This window comes from Lepus europaeus, chromosome 16, assembly GCF_033115175.1.
Source record: "Lepus europaeus isolate LE1 chromosome 16, mLepTim1.pri, whole genome shotgun sequence".
In the NCBI taxonomy this organism is placed as follows: domain Eukaryota; kingdom Metazoa; phylum Chordata; class Mammalia; order Lagomorpha; family Leporidae; genus Lepus; species Lepus europaeus.
Genome location: NC_084842.1, coordinates 5955047 through 5976195, shown reverse-complemented (window position 1 = coordinate 5976195; position 21149 = coordinate 5955047). Strand labels below are relative to the sequence as shown.

The 21149-nt window shown below is 52.5% G+C and overlaps 1 protein-coding gene across 3 annotated transcripts; it reads left to right on the top strand.

The window, feature by feature from the left end:
• The first annotated feature begins 4263 nt into the window (after nucleotides 1-4263).
• ERLIN2 (ER lipid raft associated 2) lies at nucleotides 4264-18334 on the top strand. 3 transcript variants are annotated; one of them, XM_062213634.1, is made up of 12 exons: nucleotides 4264-4372; nucleotides 5423-5544; nucleotides 6800-6881; nucleotides 7916-7962; nucleotides 9847-9908; nucleotides 10023-10148; nucleotides 12339-12412; nucleotides 12554-12612; nucleotides 13088-13179; nucleotides 14751-14840; nucleotides 16608-16687; nucleotides 17966-18334. In XM_062213634.1, the coding sequence occupies exons 2-12, from the start codon at nucleotides 5438-5440 to the stop codon at nucleotides 18164-18166; spliced, it is 1020 nt and encodes a 339-aa protein (XP_062069618.1). In that variant the 5' UTR covers nucleotides 4264-4372; nucleotides 5423-5437; the 3' UTR covers nucleotides 18167-18334. The 3 variants fall into 3 exon arrangements, with proteins under 3 accessions (XP_062069618.1, XP_062069620.1, XP_062069619.1); XM_062213636.1 differs by lacking the exon at nucleotides 4264-4372 and adding an exon at nucleotides 4465-4613; XM_062213635.1 differs by lacking the exon at nucleotides 4264-4372 and adding an exon at nucleotides 4651-4695.
• The last annotated feature ends 2815 nt before the right edge of the window (nucleotides 18335-21149 follow it).

Genomic DNA, 21149 nt, shown 5'->3' with positions numbered 1-21149 from the left:
AACAACGCTGCGTGGATTTCAATGTTGCACTTTCTGAAGCACCACCACACTGCAGTATCTTTCTTCTGAGAACTTCACTTGGGTACCACTCAACAGCTTGTCACCTTCAGCTTGTGTCTGCTCACTCCCTGCCACATCAATAACTGAAGGCCACAAACATGCAAGAACTCCTTAAGGGACTTGCTGTTCAATCGGCCCTGCTAACGCTCAGTAAACACGCCAACCACGCCAAACCTCGTGTGCGCTTCTCTGAATTTATTTCATCCTTTAATTATTAATTAATTTAATTATGAGCCATCCTATAACGTTCATAATCTAATTACTTCCATTCTACAGATGAAGAAACTGAGGCATAGTTAAAAGCATTTTCCCGAGGTCACAAGGTGACTAAGAGATGGGGTCGGGGAAAGACAGGATTTAAACCAGGCAGTCTGGGGCTAGCGCTGTGGCACGGTGAGTAAAGCCAACGCCTGCAGTGCCGGCATCCCACGTGGGCGCCAGTTTGAGTCCCGGCTGCCCACTTCTGATCCAGATCTCTCCTATGGCCTGGGAAAGCAGCAGAAGATGGCCCAAGAACTTGGGCCTCTGCACCTGAGTGGGAGACCCAGAAGAAGCTCCTGGCTTCAGATCAGCCATTTGGGGACTGAACCAGCAGATGGTTCACTCTCTCCCTCTCTGCCTCTCTGCAACCCTGCCTTTCAAATAAATAAATAAATCTTTTTTTTTTTTTAATTTTTGACAGGCAGAGTGGACAGTGAGAGACAGACAGAGAAAAAGGTCTTCCTTTTGCCGTTGGGTCACCCTCCAATGGCCGCCACGACCGGCGCATCGCGCTGATCCGAAGGCAGGAGCCAGGTGCTTCTCCTGGTCTCCCATGGGGTGCAGGGCCCAAGGACTTGGGCCATCCTCCACTGCACTCCTGGGCCACAGCAGAGCTGGCCTGGAAGAGGGGCAACCGGGACAGGATCGGTGCCCCAACCGGGACTAGAACCCGGTGTGCTGGCGCCGCAAGGCGGAGGATTAGCCTAGTGAGCTGCGGCGCCAGCCCCAAATAAATAAATAAATCTTTAAAAAAAAAATTACTCCTGTAAATATTTTTTTAAAAAGAATAAAAAAAAACAGGCATGCTGGCTCCAGAGTATCTAAGCCTAACCACTACTCTCAGCAACAAGTTCTTTAAAAATACTGATTTAAAAAAAAAAAAAGATTTATTTTACTTATTTGAAAGGCAGAGTGACAGAAAGAGACCTTCTATCCATCGGGTCACTCCTCAGATGGCTATGATGGTTGTGGCTGGGCCAGGCCAAAACCAGGACCCAGGAACTCCACGCAGGGCTCCCACATGAGTGCAGGGACCCAAGCACTTGGACCACCTTCCACTTCCTTCCCGGGGGGACTAGCAGGGAGCTGGATCAGAAACAGAGCGGCTGGGAGCCAGATGGACATGGAACTGGTGTCGCACGCAGCAGCTGAACTTGCTGCACCACAACACCAGCCCTGAAGACGAGTATTTGAACACTGTTAAGATTTATCTGCTTGGTGACTGTGGATACAGAATCATAAACACCACAGGCCTCTTAAAGGGACCCTCAGAGAACTGTGAAATCACCATCTACGAAGTCCGCCCCTCCCTTTGGGCAGGGCCACACCCAAGTAATCAGACCTGGGGAAAAGCCCCCTGAGATCAAAACCCCACCGCTGGGTCCAGAGTCCAGCAGGAAATCCTTAAATTGTAAGGAATTCAAGTGCTCCACGCTGCAGGCTGAGCCCTACTCCTCGGCTTGATAAACCTCAATATTCCCATTTTTCTTACTCAACCACTAAATAAACACTGATGAAGCATGCCCACGTGAGTTATGTCACTGAACACTGGGGAGAAAGCACTCAAGTTCTGATAGGACCAATCAAGACACTGGCTGGCTGACGGGGCTGGCATTGTGGTGCAGCGGGCAAAGCCGCTGCCTGCGGCGCCAGCATCCCATGTGGTCACCAGTTCAAGTTCCAGCTGCTCCACTTCCAAGCCATTTCCCTACTGGCCTGGGAAAGCAGCAGAGGATGGCTCAAGTGCTTGGGCCCTTGCACCCTAATGGGAGGCCTGGAAGCTCCTGGCTTCAGTCTGACCCAGCCATTTGGGGAGTGAACCAGCAGGTGGAAGATATCTCTCTCTGTCTCCGTTTGTGACTCTTTCAAATAAATGAATCTTAAGAGAGAAAGAGAGAAATTGGCCAGCTGTGTCTACCCCATGTGTGGCAGAGAAGGGTGCAGGGACACAACAGGGTCAGGAGAGGCACTCGCTGAGGGTGGTGGGCACACAGCCTCTAGACAGCAACAGGTAGTTCCCTGTGGGCTCAGACAGACACAGTCACCCCTCCATATCTGGGGGGTGGTTCTAGGACCCCCCATATCAAAATCCATGGATAATAAAATCCCTCAAATGGTGTGGCATTCCTATACAACCTCACACACATCCTCCCTGTAGACAGCAAACCATTTTTACATCAAGTATAACACCTGATACAACGTAAACTCCCCTGCAGCTACTAGACTGCACTGTTTAAAGAACAATGGCAAGAATAAAGAGATCTGTACATATTTTGCACAGACCCAGTTTTTTAAAAATTCACTTTTCAGGGCCGGTGCTGTGGCCTAGAAGGTTAAACCTCTGCCTACAGTGCCAGCATCCCATATGGGCACTGGTTTGAGTCCTGGCTGCTCCCCTTCTGATCCAGCTCCCTGCTAATGGCCTGGGAAAGCAGCAGAAGGTGGCCCAAATGGTTGGGCCCCTGCACCCTCAGGGAAGACCCAGATGAAGCTCCTAGCTCCTGGCTGTGGCCTGGCCCAGCCCTGGCCGTTGCAGCCATTTGGGGAGTGAACTGGTGGATGGAAGATGAAAAAAAGAGAGATGGATGGAAGGAAGGAAGGAATGGAGGGAGGGAAGAAGGAGGGAGGGAGGGAGGGAGGAAGGGAGAGAAAGAAAAGAGAAAGAGAGGAAGAAAGAAAGAAAGAAGAGAATTTTTTTGTTTTTCATCTACCTGAAAGGCAGAGTGCCAGAGAGACACAGAGACATCTTCCACCCACTGGCTCACTCCCCAAATGCACACAACAGCCGAGGCTGGGCCAGGTTGAAGCCAGCAGCCAGGAACTCCGTCAGAAAACTCCCAGTGGGTGGCAGGGACCCAAGCACTCGGGCCGTCCTCTGCTGCCTTCCCAGGTGCAATGGCAGGGAGCTGGATGGGAAGCAGAGCAGCTGGGACTGCAGCAGGCACTGCCGTAGGGGACCCACTGGGCATGGCAAGTGGAGGCTTAACCCTGTGCACCACGACGCCAGTCCCCACCCCCATGCTTTATATAGATTGTGTGTGTGTGTGTGTGTGTGTGTGGAGAGAGAGGGAGATTTAACTCTATGCTGGTTGAATCCGCAGACGCGGAGCTACACAGGGGGAGAAACCAACAGGGATGCTGAACACCAGAGCCACCCAGAGCACACCCAGGGAAGGTAACTGGCCACACCGAGGCGGCCTGGCCTGGCCCAGCATCTCCAGCTTGCGTCTAACCCGGGGAAAAAGTCTTCGGTTGCGCGGAGCTGCCATCAACTGGATGGAGGCTTTCTCCCCTGCAAACAGTCACCTTAGGGACCAGCTCCGCTCCTCCTCCGCCCCCGGGGCGCCCCCTCGGCAGTCCCAGGTGTCTGGGAACTGCAAAGGTGGCGCTCGCGGGCTGTGGCTGCCCCCACCCCAGACGCCGTTCGGTGAAACCGGAGTAATTCCTCGTTAGTCCTCTCTGCGGTGCCGCGGAGGCGGGGGTGGGGGTGTGTGGCGCGGACCCTCGGGGGCCAGAGTTCCCAGGCAGTGCAAAGCAGGGGGTGGACGGCGAGCCACGGCGCGGCGCTAACCCGCACAGCCCACGGCGGTTTTCCAGCTTTCGCAGCGGGGCTCGCGTCTCGCGGCTAGTCCCTGGCCCCGGAGGCGGAACGACTCCAGCTGGGCCCCACAGGGAGGCGGGAGCCGGGGCAGTCCCCCGGGGGAAAAAAACCGCGGCCCGCGCGCCCGGCCTCACCCTCTCCGGGAGCCGCCGCTGCCGCCCTCGGCCTCATTCAGCCCCACTCGCGAAAGCCAAGCCCCAGGCCCAGATCCGCCCGGGCCGCGGCGCGGGCGCCATCCGGAGGCCATCTTGTGCACACGGCCCGCTCGGAGCGCGAGGGGCGGGGCGGCCCAGGGGCGGCGAGGGCAGTGGGTGTGGTCTTCTCGCGTGAACTGATGGCGTCATCGACGCGACGGGCCCGGAAGGAAGTAGCGTGCTCTGAGGGGTGTGGCGGTTTCTGCGGTTGCACTGGGGGTTCGGACGAGTACGGAGCGCCTGGAGGGACAGCCTGGTACGCGGCCCCCGCCCCTTATTGCGCGCACTGGGCCTGGCGGCCGCTCCGAGTCGGAGCGGATCGGCGATCCTGCAGAGCCGCGGCCCCGGCACCCTCTCCCCGGGGCGCAAAAGAAACCCCTTTCTGTGCCGTCCCCTCTCCACGAGCCCCCGAGGCGGCACCGAGCAGAGGCTCTGAAGGAGCCCCAGCCCCAGCCGGGGCGCCGGGCACGCGCGAGCCTCTCCCGGAGGAGCGCGAGGTGGGGTGGGGGTGACCCGGGAAGGGCAGGGATTTGCAGAAGGGGACGCGTTTGGAGTCGGCAGCTGGAAGCCGCCTCGGAGGTACCTGGCCCCCTAGTTACGTGAGGGCCAGGAGGCAGAACCCAGGCGCCCCCGACTGAACTTTGCTAGCAGTCCCCGCGGTTTCTCCATGTCGTTCAGTGTTTCTAGATGCCAGCACTTGGGCGTCCTGGTGCCCGGACACGGTTAGACGCAGGAGCTGAGAGCCTCCCAGCCGGGGACGCCCAAGTGTAACGGGAAGGAGTGTGGCTTCAGTCCCACTGAGGGCCAGAGGTGCACCTGAGCTGGGGAATCCTGCCCCGGAACTCTGCTCGCGTGCTGGCACGCCAGCCAGCATCCCAGAGGAGTAAATGATGGTTTCCTTCGCTACGGCAGGCAATTAGGGCCAGGATTACGTGGCCACAACCGCCTGTCAGCGGCCATGCTCTGTAATTTGGGCCAGTGTACTACAGCTGCCTCTTCCCTGAGCCAGAGGCCCCGGGAGCCCGCGCGTTCCTGTTCGCAGGAAGAGCTGGCTGTGTCCGGAACCCTGCCCAGCTGGCACCGGCTCTTCCTCCCACAGGGACCGTGTCTGGCGGGGGAGCAGAGTCGCAGCGTTAAGGAGTGGGGGGATGTTGACCAAGAAAAGGGGGAAATGAAGTCGGGATGTAGCCCGTGTTCCTGCTTGCACAGGCTGACCCCGACTCACTCCTAGGGAGAGGCTGTCCCTGGCCGCAGCCTCTCTCCTGCTCATGGGACCACACACGTCTTCCTGTGTCTTCTTCCTCAGGGTAAAGGCTCACCAATGGCTCAGCTGGGAGCGGTGGTGGCTGTGGCTTCCAGTTTCTTTTGTGCTTCTCTCTTCTCAGCCGTGCACAAGATAGAAGAGGGTCATATTGGGGTGTATTACAGGTAAGCCAGAGTCAGGTAGAAGCTGTGAAAGGACTCGGTTACCTAAGGCACCAGTAAGGCAGATTCTGCCGCCTGTTTATATTTTATTGAATAGGAAAGTCTTGAGATTTCTGTCAGTGTCCATGACCATTGCAAAGTGTGTGTGTGTGTGTGTGTGTGTGTGTGAGAGAGAGAGAGAGAGAGAGAGAGAGAGATACGGGAATTTGAAGCTTCCCTTAGCGTTGTAAGATGATGCCACAGACGAGAATTGAGAAACCCGTATTTGGGTTAAGAGATGAAGCCTGAAGGAAAGCGTTATCTCTTGAGATCATCACCAAAATGTTGCTTTCTCCTGTATCCCTCTGGGAGTCTTGGCTCTCCACCCCCTGGGTTCCCTGGCTAAAAGCCAGCTAAGTCCCCGTTGTTGAAGGCAACTGGGGAAGACAGCCTGCTCTGCCCTTTGGGGCCACTCTCCTAAAATTAACACTTCATAAAAAAAAAAAAAATGAAAGCACCTGCAGGTTGATTGACATGCCAAGGCAAGTCTTGGGAAGTGGTTCTGACAGTAAAGCAGCCCATTTTTTTTTTAAATCATGTTAACTTCATAATATAAAGCAAAGAAGTGCCTTTAAGTCTTGGGTGTTTTCTTTTTAGTCTAACCTCCACGACCAAGTTTTTTGCTCCCAAATCTTTGTGGAGCCCTTCTGTTTGCTCCCTGGCTCTTCTTTCTACATTGCCAACAGCAAGTCCTGGAACTTTGGTTTTGGGTTGGCATCGCCGTCTGCTTACATGTTCCCATAAAAGCCTTTATTTTTTATCACGTACATTCAACTTGATTAGAAAAGTAATTCTACAGCTAAAACAAATATTTAAAGTACATAATTCTTTTGGCCGGTCGTGTCAGCAGACTCCAATACTAGTGCAGTTAACTGATAGCCATACTCATATTACTGGATTCAGTTGTCCTGATAGATTGCCACGAGCCACATAGACAAAGTAAAACTGACATCCTGTCTTAAGTATAGCCAGAGATTCTGTCTTTATGTCACTCAGCATGTATGCTTAGTTTTCTCGTTCAACAAGCGTGAATAATGGTTTTCTGTTTACCCATGAGGCTTCCTAGAGTATTAGGGTGAAGCTAAGTGGGAGGACATGGCTCTGGCCCATGTTCCTCTGTATTATATGTTCATGGGGCCGAAGAGACAGTTGGTCCATGTGGTATGGGTCTAATAGATCCCTCTGACAAACTGAACCTGCCTCTCTCTCTCCCATGCAGAGGCGGTGCCCTCCTGACTTCCACCAGCGGCCCTGGTTTCCATCTCATGCTCCCTTTCATCACCTCCTATAAGTCTGTGCAGGTATACATGGCTTGTGCGGTGTGGTGGGACAGCTGCAAATTGGGCCCGTTGACTGATACGTGATTGGAAATTACTTAGCCACCGGATGAGCGAATGCTCTCTCAGAGATTGGCCTGCAGATACATGTACACACAGGCTCCAAGAGCGAGGCTCTTGGCGCCGTACTTGGTTGTTGAACTGGCTGACTGGGCTCCTTACCTCGGCCCATCAGCCCCAGCCGGGAATTATCTCTTCACTTGAAGACAAAGCCGTTGAAGGATCTGTTCTGAATGTATAGAAGGAGAAGTCAGGTACGTGTGTCTGCTTTAAGTCACAGGCTACCGCAGTAGATAAAAATAAAACGTGGTGATTTTACTGGTTCTTATTTGAATCTCCGAAACAGGAACTTTTTTTTTTTTTTTTGGGCGGGGGGGGGGGGGGAGGGCAGTTGGACTGGAGAGAACAAGATGAGTTGCAGCAGACCTAAAGCCTGGCGGAGTTCGATCGGCCACCTCTGAAGCGGGTCAGCCTGTGAAGGCTGAAGCGATTCCGGGAATGACTTTGAAGCTGACAGGCAGATGTCCTGCGGCACCTCACAGGCGTTCTCCCTGGGAGTTTCTCAGCCACTCACCATGCTTCTGGCCTTCAGAGTGCACTGGGGTGCGTTATCTCATTGGGGCCTGGCGTGGTCCTGAAAATGGGCTGAGCAGGTGTGGCAGTCCGAGACAAGCCCAGTAGGAGTCTGCTGGTTCTGAACCAGCCAGTTGACAGAAGAGTAGAAGGAAACCCAGGTCTGGAGACACTGCAGAAAAAGCCAGAGCTCCTTCGCCAGATCCTTAGTACGCAGCTGGTTCACTTGGGGATCCACCTGCAGGAAGCTGGGCTAGGCGCCTGGCTTGGCTTTGCATCTCAGCCTGAAAGGAAGGAGCAGGATTCGGAAGGGCATTCATGGTTAACACGGGCAAAACGCGACCCAGACAGCCAAGGGCAAGGCCACGTAGGGCTCTGTTTGTCACTGCCCACCTTACGGCATTTGGTGTTTCCTCTGTTTCCAGACCACACTCCAGACAGATGAAGTGAAGAACGTGCCCTGTGGGACCAGGTAAGGTGCCCAGAGTAACACTGAAGTCCAGAGAAGTGAGAGGAAAGGCTGGCTGGCGGACTGTGCCAAGAGACCGTGTCGGGGAGGCACCCGGTTCTCTGGCCCTAGTGCCCTAGTTTCTGACCTGACCAGGTTATGGAGGACAGTAGAGAACATCATAGAAGGCTTAGGAGGGGCTGGCACGCCACCAGAAGTTAGCACTTACATTAGCGACAGTCCGGCCCGCTGAATGTGTTTAGCAGATACATGACAGCTTGAGCATCGCTAACTGGAGAGCACCATGAAGGTAGAAGAGACCCCCTCCCAGGCAGAACATCCGAGAGAACCTGTACGTGGCCCAGCTGAAAGGCAACGAGCGTCTAAGCTGGGATGTAGTGAGCAGGTGAAAGACGCCACATAGGCAGCCCACAGAACCGGCCTGCTCTCCCAACAAAGTCATTGAGTTAGGTGGGGTGCAGGACTGAAAGGGGGCTTACCGCTGACAAGAGCAAATGCAGGGACAGCCACTGCGGCACACCAGGTGAAGCTGCCTTTTCAGAGGGCCGCTTCTCTGCGTGCAACCCAACTTCCTGCTGACGCACCTGGGAAGGCGGCAGTCATGGCCCAGATACCTGGACCCCTACCACGCCCGTGAGGGACCAGGACGGAATTCTCGGCTCCCGGCTTTAGCCTGGCCTCGCCTCAGCTGTTTAGTCATTTAGGGAGGAAACCAGAGGATGACAGATCTCTCTCTCTCTTCTCTCCCTCTCTCTCTGTCACTCTCCCTTTCAAATAAATGAAGATCTCTGAAAAGGGACACGCAGTGGTGGACCTTGGTTAGAACCTGGTTCAAACCTGGCAGCTATGGAAGCTACGTGGGAACTGTCTTGGTCTGCTCGGGCTGCCGTAACAGAGCACCACAGGCTGGGCTGCTTAGACCACAGACATTTGTTTTCTCCTGGTTGTGGAGGCTCCCAGTGCAAAATCAGGGCTGGTTTCTGGGAGACCTCAATTCCTGGCTTGCATATGACTGCCTTCTTGCTGTGTCCTCGCATGGCCTTACTGCACCCGCCAGGAGAGAGAGGGCTCTGATTCAGTGTCTTCCTCTTGTTGTACAGACCTCAGTCCTGTAGGATCGGAGCCTCACCCTTACGATCTGCTTAACTCCAGTGACCTTCCTAAAGGTCGTATCTCCAAATAAGGTCGCACTGGGCATCAATATGTGAGCACACAATTTGGTCCACAACAGGAACAGCTGGGGGAATTTACTTAAGATCTGGGTATTAGATGATACTAAAAAATTACTGCTAATTTTCATGATTACGGAGGTTACTGTCAGGCAGTGCTTGTTAAAGCATTAAGGTGTAAAATATAACTGCAACTTTGAAATGTTCAGCAAAAAATGAAATCAATAAATAAGGTAAAGTGGTATTGATGTTGAACTTGGGTGTTGGTATGTAGGTTAGTTGTACTATTCATTCAGCTTTTCTGTGCATTTGAAAAACTGTTTTCTAATAAATATTTGAGAGAAGAAGAGTGCTGAACTATGGTGATATAGCCAAAGCAAGAAACGTTGACCATAAAATTCCACAATGACCCTGTAAGTTCTGAAACCTCCTTTCATCTTTCCCAACAATTGATTGTTCTCAGCAAAAGGCATTGCTGATTCAAAAGATACGAACCATGTCCTTTCTTGCCGACATCCCAAAAGTCTCACAAGCGTGTTTGTTGGAGGTGTGAGTTCTTGGGCAGTTGTGTTGTTGCTCCAAGCTCTAGGGGTCTCCTGACCTCCTCTGAGCTCCAACCCCTTTTATGCCGCGTCTCCCATACTAGCCCATCCCTATAGGAGACTGCAGCGTATTGCAGATCTCATAGTGACTTCTGGTGCGTTCTCCCCTCCCACAGTGGCGGTGTGATGATCTACTTTGACAGAATTGAAGTGGTGAACTTCCTGGTCCCAAATGCAGGTATGCACCCACTGCACCTCTACCTTCCCTTCCCCGACATGCTCCCCACCCGACCCACATCTCAGAACCTGGGACTTGGATCTTCCTGTGCTGAGCCATCTCCTTCCCCCCCAGTGTACGATATAGTGAAGAACTATACTGCCGACTATGACAAAGCCCTCATCTTCAACAAGATCCACCATGAGCTGAACCAGTTCTGCAGTGTGCATACGCTTCAAGAGGTCTACATCGAGCTGTTCGGTGAGAAAGTCTCCCCTGCCTGTCCCCGCTCCAGTTCGGCTGTGCAGTCACAGAGGGCGCACCCAGCAGTGTTAGGATCCTGGAGGAAGATCCGCAGAGCGGTGGATCTCTGCACACAGAATAGCCCTGGTGGGGTGTTCCCTTCCGGCCTGAATCAGAGGACTGGAATGGAAAAGTGTTCCCACTGGCCTGAAATCAGCCTTCTGCAAAGAGCACAAGGTCAATTTTGGAAGAACCTTAGAGACGATCCAGCCCCACCATGTCAAAGCGAGGAAGGCACAGCTAGTGGCTGCTTCCTCTCCTGGCTGCCACCTAGTATTTTCACCAAGCCACCCGAAAGTAGAGCACCCAGGGAGTGGGTGATGTGGATGGTGTGGTTTACAGTTAATTCTAGAAGTGAGATGAGAACTTACAGTTCCCCTTACAGTCCCTAGAGCATTTGTGTTTATTATTTTTCCCCCTGTACCTATAGAGGTAGATTAGGAAACACTTTTTAAAAAAATGGGATTCTATTGTTAAGTAAACCCCTTTTGTCCTTTTACCTGGTCAGAGCAAGCACAGCCCAACTTCAGCAGCAGAGGAAGGAACCGTTTCCGTAACTCGAAGCTCGTTACTGATAGTGTTGTTTAAACTTGCCTCTAGAAATTTTCCAGGAGCCAATGCCAAAAGTCAATGCATTTTTAACCAGTAGTACAACTACTCTTTTTTTTTTTTTTTTTTTTTAAAGATTTATTTGTTTATTTGAAAAGCAGAGTGAGAGAGAGGGACAGAAGGAGATCTTTCTCCACTGGTTCACTCCCCCAGATGGCCACAATGGCCGGGCTAGTCCAAGCCAAAGCCAGGAGCCTGGAACTCTATCCGGGTCTTCCACATGGGTGGCAGGGGTCCAAACACTTGGGCCATCTGCTGCTGCTTTCCTAGGCATATTAGCAGGGAGCTGGATTGGAAGTGGAGCCACCATGACTTGAACCGGCACTCATATGAGATAGCCTCATTGTAGGTGGCAGCTTAACCCTCTCTACCACAATGCCAGCCCTAGGATTCCGTGTGCTTTTTAAGAAAATGTTGGTAAATTTATTGCTGATTTTTTTTTTATCCCAAACAGAGTTTTATAAAATATTCATTCTCTCTCCAGCCATTGTTTTAGGACTTGTACCATGAAGTGAACATTTCAAAGCACTTGAAATAGCAAAAGATAATGGATCTTTAACATTCTCAAAAAGAAAATTAAACCACTGAATTGTTTTTCATTAGAACACTTCTTACTGTCTGACAACCTTGGTGGCTTCATGAAAGTAGTTTCTTGTTTAGAGGAGCCGAGAGAAAGTGCTTTCATGCTTTTTTCCTTTTTAAATGCCAGTCTTGCTGGCACGCAAGAATCTTGCTTAGAATCTGCGTCCATAAAGGTGAGGTGTGTGTCCGGCCCTGTTCCTTGAGCCCCCAGAGTCCTTGGGTGCTCCCTCTTAGGACCGTGACCGCCTCAACTGTCACCAGGGCCCCGCAGAAGCTTCCTCACTTCTTCTGCCCTGCCGTTGAGTACTTGTTGAAAAGCTTCCCAGGGGAACCTTTTTGTGTTTACTCGGACATAATTTCACTGGCCTCGATCAACAGGACCAGAACAGATGAATAACTTATCAGGAGTTTGAAATGCCTTGCAAAATATTTCTTCTAGTTTCCCATAGCAGGTTCCTGGCCAGGGGCCACAGGTTTCCACCCTGGCTCAGATATAATTTGATCTGATAAATAACTGTTCTTATCTTACAGAGGGTACAGGTCATCTTTCCGAAGGTTTGGTGGGTGTTCTGTTTAAATGAACAAATGTGGAATGTAGTGGTTATCTCCAGCTGTCAGATGGTCAGGCCCCTCGCTCGCTCAGTGCTCAACGGCTAAGAGCAGATCCAAGGCGCGGGAACATCCAAGCCCTTGCTCACTGACAGGGCAGCTGAGGAGAGTGCTGTCTTAACCCGAATAACCGCGTGTGCCAGTTACGCAGCTTCCTTCTTTTGGCCACCACCTGGCTTCTGTGGGCCTCAGCCTGGCATGGATAAGAGGAAGCTGTTCCTCAGAGGCTCTTGTTTGGCCACAGATGACCGAGAAATGGCCATGGTCAGGTCGCACTCTCTCCCCAGACCGTCCTCCCCCTTCTAGCTAACATGCCACCTGCTCTCTCTGGGTCTTTCTTGATTTCAGATCAGATCGATGAAAATCTCAAACTGGCCTTGCAACAAGACCTCACCTCCATGGCCCCCGGGCTTGTCATCCAGGTAAGCACTGCCACTCCCTCTGACGTCGCATACCCTCACCCAAGGGACGCCATTTCTGTGCAGGATGGTGAACGGCCTTTGGGCACTGCTTGCACTCCTTGCCACCCTCACTCTCCTGTCTGTTACTCTTCTGCCCTCCAGGCTGTGCGGGTGACAAAGCCCAACATTCCCGAGGCCATCCGCAGAAACTATGAGCTGATGTGAGTGTATCCTGCGCCCAGCTGACCCCCCGCCACCTCATCCCACCCCTGAGTTAACAGGGCAGGCTCTGCAGTTGCTCCCTTCCTGGAGTGTGTGCGCCAGTGACTGCTGGGAGATCGGGCAGCTGGTTGCAGGCACTGTGACCGAGCCCTGTGGAGCAGGGTGCTTCTACAAGGCCCAAGGGGCCACGTTTGCATTCACTGGCTCGTGCCACAGTGCAGGGCGGAGAGGAAAACAATTGACTGGATAGGCAGGCGTATCTCACTGCAGTTCGGTATTTCTTGCCCACAAATGAGTTACCTTGGGGGAGGAGGAGAGCCATGGTACTGTCCACCCGAGGCCAGCCCTCACCCGGCCGTTGCACGGCTTCAGAAGAGAGTAAGAAATCCCAGACCGTGACTTCTGCAGGGAGCACGGGGTCCCTCAGACGCGTCTCCTAGTGGCCTCACCGTGGCATCCCTTTCTCCTCTGCAGGGAGAGCGAGAAGACAAAGCTGCTCATTGCAGCCCAGAAACAGAAGGTGGTGGAGAAGGAAGCCGAGACGGAGCGTAAAAAGGCCCTCATTGGTGTGACAGGGGTTCTGCGACCCTGTCTCTGGGCAGGAGGGCTGGGGGCAGCAGGGACATGCAGGGGAGGCACAGGCGTGGACAGACTACTGGGTCCTGTAGAATGTCCCCTCATGCAGGGCTGATGTCCATGCAGAGTTGACATCATGGCCAGGGGTGACGGGTTTTAAGTGCTTAACCCATTGCGACCTAAGTTTTCAGATCTGCATTTCAAGATCATAATAATTGTTTCAAAGTTACCATATGTGATATATTTATTGCTTAATTTAAGTTTTTATAGTTGTCCTGTGTATAGGATGGTGGGATATAGTGGGTTAAATGAGAGCAGCCCTTCCTGGTTTTTTTTTTTTTTTTTTTTTTTTTTTTTAAGATTTATCTATTTATTTATTTATTTATTTGAAAGGCAGAGTAACAGAGTAGGAGAGACAGAGGTTTTCAAGCCTTTGATTCACACCCCAAATGGCCACCCACAATGCCAGGGATCATGCAGGCTGAAGCCAGGAAATCCATGCTGTTCTCTCATATGGGTGGCAGGGGCCCAGGCACATTAGCAGGGAGCTGGACAGGAAGTAGAACACCCAGGACTCAACCAGCACTCCTCTATGGGATACTAGCGTTGACCATGGCTTAATCCACTGTGCCACAATGCTGGCCCCATTCCTAATGATGGCTAACACTTCCTGGGCACCATGAACCCTGTACTTTTTTAAAAAAATATTTATTTATTTTGAAAGAGTTGCAGAGAGACGGGGAGACAGGGATCTTCCGTCCACTGGTTCACTCCCCAGATGGCTGTAACAGCCAGCACTGGGTCAGGCCGAAGCCAGGAGCTTCTACCAGGTCTCCCATGGAGGTAGCCAGACCCCAAGCACTTGGCCCATCCTCCATTGCTTTTTCCAGGTGCATTAGCCGAGAGCTGGCTTGGAAGTGGAGCAGCTGGGACATGACCTGGCGGCCTTGTGGGATGCCGGCATTGTAGGCAGCAGCTTTACTCGCCACACCACAGTGTCAGCCCCAAGCACTGTGCTTTCCTAAGCACGTCCTCACACCTACCATGTGAGGTACATACTCTCCTTAACCTCATTCTGTTGAACTGGAGCACAGAGAGCTTAAGTGACATGCCAAGGTCTCGTGTGCGTTGGTGGTGGAGCTGGTGTTCAGATCCTGGGAGTCTGGCCCCGAACGTGTGTTCTTAAATCACTACACCGTCTTATCAACAACCCACCTGACTGCTCCCTAACGTGCAGTGCTAGGTAGAAACCTGTTAGGGAGCACCTTACTGCTTAAATTGTTCCTTCAGAAGGACCCTGGTGACTTAGGAAAGGAGTTAGGGCTCGGTCCTCCCTTGGGCCCCAGTCCCCTCGGTGGCTGTCTTGTGCTGACGTGCAGTGCTATGCTCACCAGTCCCTTCCATGTGTGCCCTGTGCACCTGCCCCGGCTGCCTGCTGGGGACCGTGGCTCTCCATCAGCTTACCTGCTGTTGTGCATGGGGGCACTCAGGTCAGGGGTGGGTGACGTTAACCAGCTGTTGAAGTACCAGAGCTCTAACTTCTCAACTTCCTCTATAACAGAGGCAGAAAAAGTGGCTCAGGTGGCAGAAATCACCTATGGGCAGAAGGTGATGGAGAAGGAGACTGAGAAGCGGATTTCGGAAATCGAAGGTGAGCAGGAGTGACGTGCGTGCATGCCTGAGTTTCCCTCAGACCCCGCTCTGTGGCAAGCCGATGGGCGTGTCATTTCCTACGCTCTTTAACCTCCCTTCTAGGGTGTCCTGATTGCTCTGAAGCCTCGGCTTTCTGCACGCTCAGGCCGGAGTTTGGAGGAGATTTGGACACCCAGCTGATGTCAGTTTCTACTCCAGAGAGCGCACATTCGTCCCCCAGGCCCTGGTGCAGAGCTGTTAGGTGCTAGGCATTGTGTTAGGCAAAAGGAAAGGAAAGTCACACGGTCGCTCAGGGCCCTGCAGTTACCTGGGCCCCAGGGAAGCTGGGGAGCCAGGCCAGGAACCCCTCCTCCAAAGTCAGCGCCACTTCTGACCCCCAAGCTGCTCGCAGGGACCAGGTGGGGAGCAAGCGTTGAAGACAACGCGCTCTCAGCACCAGCAGCACTGTCGCTGGAGAGATGGGCTCTCGTGGCTGGATTTTCTGAATGTCACCCACCTTCGATTCCAAAGCCCTTGCCCCTTCCCACCATCCCCCGTTTCACTTCCTGTGCACCTGACGTCAAGCAGAGCCAGGTCGAAGGTGGGGCCACATGGCCCAGCCTCAGGCTACACTGTGTTAGCTACAGTTGTTCTCATCACCAGGCCTCACGCAGGCCCCTTGAGGAGCCCATTAGGAGTTCACGGGTCAGTGGTTTCTCCGAGTGGTCGCTCCCAGCAAGAAAACACAGTGCCGTTTCTTAGAAGTACCTGTCACCAGGTGCGAGGGCCAGCACCCCAGCCGCACCGCAGGCTCCTGCTCAGGAACCCACCCACAGACTGACCTTTCTCCCCAGCCCCTTTGCTACAGATATGGCTCACGTGAGGCTGGCCTCGCTCCCAAGGCACAGGCGTGGAGACTACAACTTGACATCAGCCTGACAGAAAGCCATTCTCAGCTGATCAGGGACGTGTGTTGCTTGCATTATGGGATTCAGTAGAATTTTTTCTTTTTCTTTGTATATTTTACTTATTTGAAAAGCAGAGTTACAGAGAGAGGGGTCTTCCATCCATTGGTTCACTCTCTAAATGGCTGCAATGGCCAAGGCTGGGCCAGGCCAAAGCCAGGAGCCAGGAGCTTCTTCCAGGTTTCCTGTGTGGGTACAGGGGCCCAAGGACTTGGACCATCCTCCCCTGCTTTTCCCAGGCACATTAGCAGCAGTTGGATTGGAAGTGGAGCAGCCAGGACTGAAACCAGTGCCATATGGGATGCGGCACCACAGTCCATGGCTTTAACCTGCTGTGCCACAGCACCAGCCCCAGAATTCAGCAGGTCTTAATCCAGACAGGTGAGGGTCTGTACTACGGCATGGCATTCGCTCAGGCTTGTGTCAGCTGAGTCGCTGTGAGTTAGCACAAGAGGAGTGAGACGGGAGGCTCTGGACCTGGAGCTGCAGACGGGGTCCTAGGACTTGGCTTCACAGGGATGGAGCCACAGAAGAAGCACGCGTGTGGGAGCAGGACGCGTCTCTGGGAAGCAGGGCCTCCTGTGATCATGCTGTCAAAGTGAGGGTTTAGAGGCACAGCTGCAGACTACTCCCACCACAGGCGGCCGCTCTCAAAGCACTTTTTCTTCTTGGTTATCCTTACAACAGCTTATACAATAGGACCCCAAGCATGCCGGCAGACTCCCCAGGGTCACAATGGCAGCTGAGGGAAACGGTGCAGGGACCAGGAGGGGGTCTTCAGAGAGTGTGCGCTTCACCCAGCTCTGCGCTCTTGCCCTCAGACGCTGCGTTCCTGGCCCGGGAGAAGGCAAAGGCCGACGCCGAGTGCTACACTGCCCTGAAAATAGCCGAAGCAAACAAGGTGAAGGCCAGTACAGCCTGGGGAGGGGACAGCTTGGAGTTTGGGTCTGTATGGAGTTTGTGGGAAAATGGAATCAAAGGTATGAATTTATTGTAGTGCAAAAAAATTGAAATTCATACATAATTTTTTCAAAATATGCATTTTCCATGTATTATGAAATTATACTGCAGCCAGTGCCATGGCATAGCAGGTAAAGCCATGGCCTCAACATCCCATATGGGCACTGGTTCCTGTCCCGGCTCCTCTACTTCCAATCCAGCTCCCTGCTAAAGCCTGGGAAAAGCAGCAGAAGATGGCCCCAGTGCTTGGGCCCCTGCACCCAGGTGGAAACCTGGATGAAGCTCCCAGCTCCTGGCTTCAACCTGGCCCAGCCCCGGCCATTGCAGCCATCTGGCTAGTGAACCAGCAGATGGGAGATTCGTCTCTGTCTCTGTCTCTCCCTCTCTTTCTGTAACTCTGACTTTCAAATAAATAAATCTTTTTAAAAATATATTTTATGCACCAAAATCAACTGATACTTTAATTCCACTTCCACAGACTTTTTGAGGTACTCTAATGCTGCTTGAGGATTCCCCGGGGCGAACAGCTGCCCTCACACAAAGGCCCTTGTGGCCAGCGCTGAGGACTGCTGGGCTGGGGGAGGACTTCTCTTTGAAAGAGGCCTTCCAAGGGCTTGGGCCCCTGCCGTCCGTGTGGGAGACCAGGGTGGATTCAGCCTGGCCTGCACCTGGCTGCTGCAGCCATCAGGGGAGTGACCCAGTGGGTGGCAGGTGGGGTGTACTTGTATGTGTCTGTCTGCCTCCTTCCCTCTGTCTCGCTCTACCTTTCAAATACATAAATCAGTAAATCTTTTGAAGAAGAAACACAGGCCTTGATGGGAGTTTCGTATTTGTGTTAAACATGGAAACTCCTGAGACTCTTGCAACTGTGTCTGGGAGATCTGAGACTGCTTTGTCTTAGAGTGGGGGTGAGGAGCCTTTTATCTGCCTAGGGCCATTTGGATACTTCCAACAGCATGTGTGGGCCCTACGAATTGAGCAGCTTAAAAATTAGCTTGCTGTAGATGTATTGAATTCCGAGGGCCACAGACATTCCCCTGTCCCTGTTAGAGATACAGTTACCCCATTGCCGATGTGACAGCACGCAGGGCCATGAAAAATAGGGCGGTGGGGGAGATCGGTCTTTGACAGAGACCCTCTGTGTGTGAGCTCTGAAGGGTGCCGCCCCAGCTTTCTCTACCAGGGCTCCACCTGAGTTCCTTTTTTGTTTTTGTCCCAGCTGAAGCTGACGCCTGAGTATCTGCAGCTGATGAAGTACAAGGCCATCGCGTCCAACAGCAAGATTTACTTTGGCAAAGACATCCCGAACATGTTCGTGGACTCGGCGGGCAGCCTGAGCAAGCAGTTTGAGGGGCTTGCTGACAAGCTGAGCTTTAGCCTGGAAGATGAGCCCCTGGAGACAGCCACGAAGGAGAACTGAAGGCAGCTTTTTATACAGCCCCAGAGGACACTTTCAAGAGATCTTTATTTTTGAAGACGAAACAGAATGTTCCTCCCTCTCACACTACCTTCTCTGACTCTCTTCCAGTTACTGCCGTGAAAAAGAAGCAGTGGACCGAAACGTACCCCTTCCTGCAAGGGGCGGGGGTGGGGGGATTGGGGGTGGGGGTTTTATTCAGGTAAGTAGGTGACATGACTTCGGATAAGGTTTGTAAACCATAGGTTTGGTCTCTGTCCCTTTGAAGCTGGCTGAATCAGGGGGGCCGCCATTAAGGAGTGGGCGAAACGTAGGGGGGCTGCCTCCGGGTGGTTTGCTTTCCCTCACCCGGCAGCATGCAGAGCGTGGGAGACATCGGCAGTGAAGGCCCCCACCAGGCACACGTGTGCTGAATATATTTGCCAGTGGGGCCGTGGAGCCGTGACCGAGGGAACATGTGTCGGTGCACCTGTGAGTCGCCTTCCGGGTGCACTTTGCTGAGCCCTCCCAAGGGAGAACTGGTGCTAGGTCTTGCCAGATTTTTTGTATCCTCTGCTCCTTGCCGCAGGGCTCAGAGAGTGGTGGTGTCTGACTACGCTTCCAGAGTCAGAGCTTGGTCCCCACCACACAGTTCTTTTCGAAACTTTTCACCTATTGTGGGATCTGGTTTTTCTCGGTCTGTTTGTTGGTTCCACTCAGCATCAAGAAGACAGGACCTGGCTGCTGAAGTGGGATTGTGCTCTCTGTCAGCCACCGTAGCACCTGTGTGGCAGTTGATGCCTGTGCCCTGATCCAGTCTCTGTTGTCATGGAGATTGTCCCTCTGAAAAGCTTTGACACTTGGCTATGAGGAGGAGGGATCAGCGGAGCACCTCTGGCTGGTGCTGGGAGTTGCTCTGACATCTTGATAAAAGGGAGCCTCTTCTCTCAGTAGCAGGAGTTTCTGAACCCAGGGTTCCGGGCAGCCACACACAGGTCAGACTGAGTGTTACATCACCAGGGACAGTTGTGTGGCCACAAGTCAGAGTTCACGCCCGAGTCCCACGTCCCATGGTTGGAATTGGCCATGTCAAAATCCATCCAGTGGTTTTGTTTTCATTACCAGTTGGGAAAAATTGTAGTCCCCCTGGGAGATTGAGGATGGGGAGAGCAAATATGAAAGAAAGGTTTTTCTTATATTCTAAAATTGGGGCTCGTGGGGGACGTGGGGGTGACTCTGACTTGTATAGTCCGTGAGTTGTTAAAGCAGCGCTCTGGAGTGAACTTGCAAGCCTGTCATACCCTCTGGGACCAGCTTGGGCGTCGGGTTCGGTCTAACTAGCTGCCCCAAGAAAAACTCCTGTCGCCAGCCCTCTTCCCTAGATGAATACTATGAATGGTACTTTTCTGGCTCTGATCCTGCCTCATTTTCGGTTCTATGCCCACACTCTGGCTTACAAGATGGCCTCAGAACTCGGGCCAGCTTGCTCCTGAGTTGCACCAGGTTTGACAGATCGTTGGGGTCCTTGAGCCTGTCTAGAAAGATCCAGAGTGTTAACTGCTTTCCTTCAGCCTTGCCCTCCCTGCTGTAGCTCCCGTGACTTCGAATTCTCACACTGCAGGTCCTGGTCACACGTGGTGCAGCCAGCAAAACGTCCCTGGGAGTGGCGGGGTTTATGTGCTCCAAAGTCCCTGCAGAAGGTAGCCATCAGGGAAACGCGCTCTTCCCGTGTCAGTGCTGTCGATGGCGTGTTAGAAGGAACATGACAGAGTGGCCTGCGCCCCCCACGGACGTGTCCCTTCCTTGTAGTCTGTGCTCTTGCTGCCCCGCCTCAGAAAAGACTACTTTTCTGTAGAGTGGGACCTGAGCAGGGAGCGCTCCGTGCTCTGGGCAGGCTCTTAGCTTCAAAGGCTCGCTGGTACCAGGAGCCAGTGGCACAGAAGGCCTGCTGCAGCGGTCCCTCCCCTCGGGCCAGCGTCACCGCCTCTTGAAACAAACGATCAAACTGTTGTCATAGCCATGAGCATAGATCGGTGGTGGCCGGTAGTGTCAGAACAGGAAAATCGTGGACGCCAGCTCTTTCTAAGCTTGGGACAACGGACCTGTCTGTGCGTGTGTGGCTTTGTTTTTTACCATTGCTAGAAAATCTGCTGTTAGAACATTTGAATTCTAAACGTGTGAAATGTGATAGCCTGCAGTTTTGTAGGCAGTGCTGCTATTTACCAGTAGAACTTCTAGCAAAAGTCCCTGTCGATAAAATGCAATTTTTGTGGAAGGAAAAGTCAACTTTGGTCGAATGTTTGTTACTCATTAAACTTTGCAGAACTGAATCATTTTCAGTACTATTTTTAATCGCTCTTTAAAAGACCCGTCAGAATGTTTGCAAAGGAAGCCAAAGTTTGTTAACACTTTTTCTACAACTAAAATAAAATAGATCTGGAAGGATCTGTGATCATATTGAGTTGGGGAGGGGAGAATCTTAGCAAAATGTTGACCCAAAGAAAGGAGATGTTTTATCAGTGGTCTGTTAGCAGTTTGTGTGGTTCTGCCTTCCATTGAGAGGGAGTAAGTTGTGAGAGTAAGATGGTCATAGTTGCTGGCTCTGGCTGTCTGCGTTTGGGTGAGGGTGAGTTGTATCTTAGCTGGTGGCTCCTGTGTGGCTGTGAATTAACTCGTTTTTTAGTTCTAGGCCAGAGGGTTCTAGCCACTGTTTCTGTTGTTTCCTCACAGAGAGAGGTAACAGCCAATCATTTTGTTTGCATGTCCAGTCCTGTTTTGTGTAGGCTGGTGACTAAGAGCCCTCTGTTGGGGGCCAGGGCGTGGTGTCCCCCCTTTGTAACTGAGGAGTCCTGCCCGATATACTAATCATTCTGTAAATGATGCTGCGGGATCCCTTGCCTTGGGTTGATGTTGGAGAGATCATTTGGACAACACTGAAGGTCTTGTGTGAATTGATGTCTTAGCTTTGTTTTTTTCAGTCCGCTAAATAAATTGTGTCTTTGTATCT